The following is a 9421-nucleotide window of genomic DNA, read 5'->3' on the forward strand; positions in this document are numbered from 1 at the left end:
ACTTATTTATGTATACGAGGCTCTGCCCCTGGGCTTTCTATTCTGTTCTAGACACCCAGTACCAGAATATTTAAATCACGGTGGCGTTAAACACGTTTTAATATCTGATAGGGCCAGTTTCTGCGCATTGCACATTTTTTTTTTTTTTTCCTTTCAGGAACGTGTTCGGGCCCGCGGCAGGGGGCGGGGTCGCGCCTCCTCCGCGATTCTGGTTCCAGCGGAGCCTCATGGACGCGGAGATGGAAATCCCGAGGCTGCTCCCGGCTCGCGGGTCGCGACAGGGCGGCGGCGCTGGCAGCCCCGGGGGCGGCGGCCGGATCCACGGAGGTCCTGACCCGCGGGCCGGCCAGGCCCCCGCGCGCCGCCTCCTGCTGCTCCGGGGCCCCCAAGATGGCGGGCCCGGGCGGCAGCGTGAGGTGGCCCGCGCGGCCTCCCCGGGCCCGGGCCCTAGCCCGTTGGTGCCGAGGCCCGATCACGCTGGCTGCGGCGGCGGCGGCGGCGGCGGCGGCGGCAGCGGCGGCGGCGGCGGCGGCGGCGGCGGCGGCGGCGGCGGCGGCGGCGGCGGCGGCGGCGATGGCGATGACTTCTTCCTGGTGCTGCTGGACCCGGTGGGTGGAGACGTAGATTCCACGGGCGCCAGCCAGGCCGCAGGGCCCCTATGGAGGGAGGAGGCCGGGCTGGGCCCACGGTTCCATGGGCACGAAAGCGGCGCGAACCCCGAGGGCCGCCCTGCGCTGGGCCCCAGCTCCCTGTCCGCTATCCGCGCCCCAGTCCCGGCCCTGGCCCCGATTCCCGCCCCAGTCCTGGGCCCCGCCGCGGCCTTCGCGGGCACCGTCACCATTCACAAACAAAACCTGCTGTTGCGCTTCGAGAACGGCTTCCTCACCCTGGCCACGCCCCCGCCGCCAGCCTGGGCGCCTGGGGTCGCCCCTGCCCCGCAGCCCGGGGGTCTGATCGCCCCGCAAGCGGGGATCCCGCACGCCGCGCAGCCTGGGGACTGTCCCGAGCTGCTGCCCGACCTCCTGCTGGCCGAGCGGGCCGAACCCGCGCCCGCCCCAGCGCCCGAGGAGGAGGCGGAGGGCCCGGTTGCTGCTGAGAGTCCCCGCGGGCCGCTAGGCCCGGGCCAGGGCGTGGTGCTGTACCTGTGTCCTGAGGCGCAGTGCGGACAAACCTTTGCCAAGAAGCACCAACTGAAGGTGCACCTGCTGACGCACAGCAGCAGCCAGGGCCAGCGGCCCTTCAAGTGCCCCCTGGGCGGTTGCGGCTGGACCTTCACCACCTCGTACAAGCTCAAGAGGCACCTGCAGTCACACGACAAACTGAGGCCCTTTGGCTGCCCGGCAGAGGGCTGTGGCAAGAGCTTCACCACGGTGTATAACCTCAAAGCACACATGAAGGGCCATGAGCAGGAGAACTCATTCAAATGCGAGGTGTGTGAGGAGACCTTCCCCACGCAGGCCAAACTCAGCGCCCACCAGCGCAGCCACTTCGAGCCTGAGAGACCCTACCAGTGTGCATTTTCGGGCTGCAAGAAGACGTTTATCACAGTGAGTGCCCTGTTTTCCCATAACCGCGCCCACTTCAGGGAACAGGAACTCTTTTCCTGCTCCTTTCCTGGCTGCAGCAAACAGTACGACAAGGCTTGTAGGTTGAAAATTCACCTTCGGAGCCACACTGGTGAGAGACCTTTCCTTTGTGACTTTGAGGGCTGTGGCTGGAACTTCACCAGCATGTCCAAACTCCTTAGGCACAAAAGGAAGCACGACGATGACCGGAGGTTCATGTGTCCTGTAGAAGGCTGTGGGAAATCTTTCACGAGGGCCGAACATCTGAAAGGCCACAGCATAACCCACCTGGGCACAAAGCCTTTTGTGTGCCCCGTGGAAGGCTGCTGTGCCAGGTTCTCTGCTCGCAGTAGTCTCTACATTCACTCCAAGAAACACTTGCAGGATGTGGACACTTGGAAAAGCCGATGCCCAGTCTCCACTTGTAATAAACTCTTCACATCCAAGCACAGCATGAAGACCCACATGGCCAAAAGGCACAACCTGCGCCAGGATCTCTTAGCTCAGCTAGGAGCTGCAAATTCTCTTACGCCCAGCAGTGAACTTACCAGCCAGGGGCAGAATGACCTCAGTGATGCAGAGCTTGTGTCTCTCTTCTCTGATGTGCCCAGTAATAGTTCTGCTGCAGTATTGGACACCGCATTGGTGAACTCTGGGATCTTGACTATTGATGTGGCTTCTGTGAACTCAACTCTGGCAGGGAAACTCCCTGTTAATAATAATAATAATTCCTTAGGGCAGGCGGTGGACCCTCAGACCTTGATGGCCACCAGTGACCTTCCTCAAAGTCTGGATACCTCACTCTTCTTTGGAACGACAGCCGCTGGTTTTCAGCAGAGTCCCTTAGATACAGATGATGTCTCAAGTGTAAGTGCGGGGCCGTTGGGATCTCTGAGCTCTTTGGCTGTGAAAACCTCGAGTCAAGAGCCCCAAGCTTTGACCCCCAGCAGTAAGCTAACAGTAGACACAGATGCTCTGACTCCTTCAAGCACCCTTTGTGAAAACAATGTCTCGGAACTACTGCCGCCAACCAAAACGGAATGGAACGTACATCCTGACTCTGACTTCTTTGGACAGGAGGAAGAAACTCAGTTTGCATTCTCCAATCCTGCAGGAAACCATGGGTCTCAGAAAGAAACAGATCTTATCACAGTGACTGGCAGCTCATTTTTGGTATGAACTAAACTCTATTCATTCCTTGCCACATGGCTTACTTTTATTGATGACACTCAATTTTAAGAATATTCTGGACTAAATGTTTAAATGCAGTCATTTCTTATAGGTTTGAAAAAGAACAGAGCCCTGGGCTACAAGTTTGGAGATTTAAATTCTGATCTTGAGTCTGGAACTGACAGGTTGTGTGACCCTGAGCAAGTCACTTATCCTATCTGAGCCTTAATTTCCTTATTTATAAAATGAGGTGGTTTGAATAGATTGTTTCTAAGGTCTTTTCAACTGTATGATTCCTTGATAATATGCTTCTTTCCTTGAAAAAAATTAGGACATTTTTCAGTGATGTTGCATGTGCTTTTCTTCAAACATGCATAAACTACACATAATAGTAGAATGAACATTCATGTATATGACACCCAACTTCAGCTATTGTCAATTCATGTACATTTTTGTTTATATAATCTCCATTCTCACCCTCTCCCAGTATTATTTTGAAATAAATACCAGATATCACATCATTTCAACCATAAATATGCAGTATATGTTTCTATAAAGCATGGGCTCTTTTGGAAAAATCTTCAGTTCCATTATCATACTTAAAGTTAACAGTAGTTCTTTGATACTGTCAGGGTTCCAACTTATAATTGTCTCATAAATGCTATTTGTTTTAATATTTTTAACAATTAGAATCCCAGTAAGCCTCTTAACTGTCTTTTTAATCTGTATGTTACCCTGTTGTCTTTTTTCTTGCAATTTTATTCATTGAAGAAAGGAAGTTGTTTCACATGTAGCATTTGCCACAGTCTTAAGTTTTGATAATTACATCCCTGTGGTGTTAAGTTCCCCTACCCTCTGTTTCCTTAATTTGGTAGTTGGATCTAGAGACTTGATCAGAATGGAAATATGATTTTGGGGATAGGAATGTTTCATATGTCGTGTTGTGTTCTTTTAGCAGGTGGCACATAATGTCTGGTTTTCTCTCTTGTGATATTTGCAGCTGCTGGTGATTGGTGCATTAATTCATGATTACCTGTGCTTCTGATATCATGAATTGTTCTTGTAGAGTTACTATTAATGGAGGAAGAAATGCTGTTGAAGGCATGTATAAAAGTTTGTTAGAAATATTATTCAATGCCAAAATAGTTTCTTAAAGGTAGAACTAACAAGAAAAGAAAAAAGTAGCAAAAAATGTTTTGACTCTGCTCCCCATTTATCTTCCACACCTCTTTTAATGATGGGAGGCTTTGCTGTTGTAGAAATTGTCAGCCAGGACTTTGACATGAAACAGACCCATGGTCAAATTCATGTTGGATAAGTGGCCTTGAATAAATTAATTTCACTAAGCCTCAGTTTCTTAGCTGTCAAAGGATCATAGCAATGCACACACATAGCTAACACACCTGAGACTTTTAATCTTTTCCAGTTTTTAATATGTAAAGAAAAATACTATGTGCTTTGACATATTTTGATGAATTTATGTAATCCTTTTACCATCTCAATCCTTCCTACTGTAAAGAAGAAATTGGGATAATTTAATCCTGTTCATGTCCAGACAAGGTTTGTGAGAGTTAGGGTGTAGCAAGATAGGGAATCTCTTTATTCCCTCCACTGAATTATTTCCCCCCAGGAATTTCTGTGGCTAATGCCAGGAGTGGAAATATTGCTCACAGGTATATCTGCATCCCTGTTCATTAGACCAATTTGTCACCATCTTTGCTCTGATTCCAGAGTTAGACTTTGCTGTAACTGCAGAGTCTGCTGTTGCAAGAAACTGATAATGGAGTAGAGAAGGTTTCCTACTCTCTGTGGTCTGGAGAGCTCATTGTTTGCATTTTCCCAGAGTTGGAAGGAAAGATTGAAGCTGAATATTGTGTGAAATGTCTGTCTTATATGAGTGTAGCATTTTGAATTTTGTGGAACATCTTCACAACTGTTGTTCAGAGCAACCCTATGTGGTAGTTTTGGCAAAGTTTGTTCTGTGGCTCATGGCATTTTAGCAAATGCACATTCTAAATGGACTTTGGCTAGTGACTGACAGTTCTATATATATCAATAACTTAAAACAAAGAAGATAAATTATTTTCACCTCTCACTTCCCACCCATCCAACTTTCATGATTTATCCCTGTGTCATAACTAGCTGCTGTTTTCCACTTTAATTGGTTTCTGTTACTTTCTGTTTACTTTCTCCCCAGTCCACTCCCATGTATGTGCATTCCAGCCCTTACCATGCCTTACTTTTTATTTTTTAATGGATAGATCTCTTCCTGCTACTATTCCTCAGATCTCCTCATAGCCCATTTTCTTCCAATGATAACATTTGCTGAGTGTACACTGCAGTTGTGTGTATAGTAAGAAGTTATTTTCTGAGCTTAGATAATACTGTGTGTATATATGACTCAGATGGCAAAAGACATTATTTTCTATATTGTTCAGATGAGAAGTAGATTTCTGTTTTATTATTTCCATTTTTTAAGAGTTTTTGCCAAGGAGTTCAGCTAAAACTCGTGTTTGCTGTAGTGTACTAGCCCAGTAGTGTTTGCATGTGAATGCCTATGGATGACAGTTATTGTAGCTCTTTGGCAGTGCACTAAAAACTTGTCACTTTGAAATGTTTATGTGCTGTGTGTATGGGGGTATACACACACATACACACACATATATTTTTAAAGTGGTTTTATTCATTTAGTGATAAACAAAAACTAGGCATACTTTTGTAAATCAGAGAAATGCTCAGAATTTCATTGTGTCTACACATTCAATTGTTTTCTGTCTTTGCTTTGGAAATATTTGTATTCATAAAGCACATTTCAAAAATATTGTCACTCATTAAGGCCTCTTAGATTGAGCACTGTTTTTCATGTCTGGCAGTTAACGTGCGTCGAGGATTGAAATGAACACACAAGTAGCGAACATCAAATAAATTACTTAAACATGAAGAGAATTTATACTGTGACTTCTTTCTTGAATTCTTTAAACCAGCTTCCGTCCAATAAAAAATCATTAACTATATTTTTTTCTACTCATTGCTTGAATTTTCAAAGGACAAATGTTACTTATCTCATGGATTCACAGGATTTCATTGAACAAATTTGTTCAAATTATTCCTCTTTCAACTCCATTTTCCAGAAAAATGGTGAAACTTTTTATACTTTCAAGGTACGAAGTTAAACTTCTGTTGATGGTGGTTTAAAATTGCCATCACTCCTTTTGAATAATTGTACATGTTTTAATTTAATCCTATTTCCTTTCTGCTTCTCCTCAGTCGTTGGTTTATTTAAAAATCTTGCCAATTGGAAGCATAATAACACGAAGGCTTAAAAAGAAGTTTCTTTCCGGATACTCTGTTGACCATGTTGATCATAAGTTCAAAATATATTGGCCTTGGCATTTTTACCAAGTAGTATAATTAATATAAATCAATACTGAGTAGCAGGAGTTAATTATGGGTAGATTATTAAGTTTATTTTTCTCTTTATGTTCTTATCCAGGAGACATATGAGAAGGCAGGCAGGAGCAGGCAGGAATAGAATCGTCAAAGTCCAATATCCCTGGAGATCTGTGTGAAATTGGCTTTTGGCTCCTTAGCCAGAGTCACTTCTGTCACTAGAGAAAATTGTGAGGCAAGTGGTGGCATAAAAACCTAGTCATGAGAACCCCTATTATAGTCTCTCCATTTTATAATTCCCCTGTCCACTAAAAGAGATAACCCTAGAAGGAGTGGAAGAAAAAAAAGTGAAAAATTAAAGAAGGAGCATGAATAACTCTCCAGGAATTATGCTGTATTTAATGGTAAATTTGTTAGAAATCCTACATTGTCAACTAAAATAATTTTTCATTCTTATTAATTGCTGACATTTAAAAATATATAAAACCCTTAATTGTCAATTTTTCTAAAGAAAACATCCTAACAGTATTTTAAAAGGAAGCATACAGTGATCTAATAGCACCAACAATCTCTGAGTCCCTTAACACCATCCTTTATACTTATTTACCAAGGTACCAATCAGCCGTTATGTACTGAGCATGTAATCTGTGAAGCAGTCTCAGGTATTACACCTAGGTATACTTCATTAATCCATTAACCAGTGTTTTACCTCTTATGTACCACTTATGTGACAGGTATTGTCCTTATGTTCAAAGACATCATCTAGATGGGAAACTATTAAAACCAATGTATTGCAGAATTCTAAGAGGTACTTTATAGATTTTACTAGAGTAAAAGTTATTTTCTGTGAGTGGACATAATTTTGATAAGGGTAAATCAATTTACAGAATATCATCAAATATTTATTTCATTATAATATTTCATTTAATGTATGAACATTAGAACAAAATTATTCTAAACTATAATTTTGACAGGTATCTTAGATTTGATAAAGTATAGCAAAAAATATGAAAATCAAGTATGAAGTAGGCTTTATTTTGATTCATTTCTAGATTACAGTCTTTGATTTGAGATGTGTAGAAGTGATTCTAGAGATTTTATACTTTGTCATTTTATCAATGAGAAAAAATATTAAAGCCTACGCTTTTTGTATGTGAAATTTATTTTCCTATTATACGACATAATCGCAAAATTTACTTTCTCCTATAGATACACTAGCTGGAACGAAGGATATGGTAATTAATTTCATGCAACATATGAGGCTGAGAGTTAGACTTTAACATGAAGGAACCTAAAAGTTCACCAATGCTCTGGATTGGGGGTGGAAGTGTCCAAGTAAACAAGCAAGCATGCAGTTTGATTTCTAGGTAAGAGACAGCAGCTTAACACTTTCTGTTACAGAATAGCAAAATAAAACTTTCTTATGATAATCAATTTTGTGTCTAAGACGTAGAAAAACCAGGAAAGTTAACAAAAAAAACAAGGTTTCAGATATTCTGCTTATAGCATAATTGTAAAAGAATGCCATTTATTTTAAACAGAATTAACCTCCCTCTTCTGTTAACAATGTGGAGTGGGAAGTTACCTTCAGGGTGAGATTTGGTTCACATGACAGAAGGAAACTGGCCACCTGTCTGCTTGGAAATTGGCCAGAACAGAGAACCCTGGAACCCTGGAAAGTCCAGTGAATGTAGCAGCAGCAGTTCATCCCAGGCTGGTTCCAACTTTAGTGATGCCACACCGAGTCCTTTACTGTCAAAAGTACCTGCATCAGTTAGGTGACACGTACTACAGTCAAACCTTAACACTTGCTACTTCTAACAAGATTTAGCATTTTCCCCTTAAATTCACATATTTTGTGGCTTCCTGGCACTAGTTATTAATTATTTAGTTATAACTTTAACAATGATTCAATCAGAATCATAATTGTTAAAATTATGTTAAATTTTAACAAGCCTCATAATTGTTAAAAAGCAAGTGTCAATATTTAGTATTTTATCTCCATTTAAAAATTGTTTTGACTAAATTAGTTTTTTCACACAGGGCATGTTTTCCAACATTATTTGAGTATGTCTCAACCATCTTTGTATGTTGGCAGCAATAAAACTTAGAGATCTGTTAGGATAAATATTTAGAATTATGGCTGCTTTGAAAATGGAAAAAGTTAGGCTGGCTTCCTCGCTTTCATAGATCAGTGATAGAGCTCTTGGAAAAGTTGAGGAGTAAGACAGTAAGTAATCTTGTAGCTAAGATCAACATCATAGGGAAAAAAAGCTATTTAAGTCTATCATTTAAAATTATCCATTTATATTTATCAAGTTTTCTGCTGAATATAATCTTACATGTTTTATGAACATATAGAAGCCTATTTTTTAAAACTCCATCTAAAACATTGTCATTAATTTAGACTTAAAAAAATTGACTAACTAGTATTTTATTTTTATGAAGGGCATTTTATAGAACTTAAAACATAGGAATCCAAATACAAAATATACACAGTCCTTAAATATAATAATACTTCATAATATTTATTTGGAAGACATTTCTGACTATGATTCATAATATATTCTGTTGCAACCACAACAAAAATATTTCATAAAGGTGAAATATAACATGGGTTTGCAGCTAACATTGAACTAACTTTCCATACCATAATAATGGTAGTAATAAAGAGCATTGAAATTTACTTGCAAAGGTTGAAAAATATGATACACTATGGTTAGAAAAAAAACGAAAGAACATTTTTACAATTGAGTCACGTGTTTTTTACTTTCTTAAAAGTCTTTGATCAACAATGCCTGGATAGATATTTCAGCCACACTTTTTTTTTTAACATCTTTATTGGGGTATAATTGCTTTACAATGGTGTGTTAGTTTCTGCTTTATAACAAAGTGAATCAGTTATACATATACATATGTTCCCATATCTCTTCCCTCTTGTGTCTCCCTCCCTCCCACCCTCCCTATCCCACCCCTCCAGGTGGTCACAAAACACCGAGCTGATCTCCCTCAGCCACACTTTTGGTACAATACTATTTTCTGTATTTTCCAGTTACAGATAACAATATAAAGCCATAAAATAGACAGTAGTACAGAATTTAATGATTGTCTCTTTAATACTAGTTGCATAAAGAATCATCCAGAATACAAAGCAACCAATGAAGAGAGCAGTTTCCTTAATTTAGACCCTCATATGAAATGCCAAAATATAGTCAAATTAGATGTTTATTATTTTACTTGACATTCTTAGTAGATGGTGCTTTCCACAAGAAATACTATGTAAAGGAGTTCTTTTT

At 41.3% G+C, this 9421-nt stretch overlaps 1 protein-coding gene across 1 annotated transcript; it reads left to right on the forward strand.

Annotated features, from left to right (window-relative positions):
• Nucleotides 1-224: 224 nt before the first annotated feature.
• Nucleotides 225-5666, forward strand: ZXDB (zinc finger X-linked duplicated B). Its single transcript, XM_082680838.1, has one exon. The coding sequence runs from the start codon at nucleotides 228-230 to the stop codon at nucleotides 2742-2744; it is 2517 nt and encodes an 838-aa protein (XP_082536964.1). The 5' UTR covers nucleotides 225-227; the 3' UTR covers nucleotides 2745-5666.
• The last annotated feature ends 3755 nt before the right edge of the window (nucleotides 5667-9421 follow it).

The sequence above is a fragment of the Grampus griseus genome, assembly GCF_964374135.1.
Source record: "Grampus griseus genome assembly, chromosome: X".
NCBI classification, from domain to species: domain Eukaryota; kingdom Metazoa; phylum Chordata; class Mammalia; order Artiodactyla; family Delphinidae; genus Grampus; species Grampus griseus.

Bases quoted from the DNA above. Each gene is read 5' to 3' on its own strand.
- ZXDB (XM_082680838.1), top strand. From the start codon at position 228: ATGGACGCGGAGATGGAAATCCCGAGGCTGCTCCCGGCTCGCGGGTCG.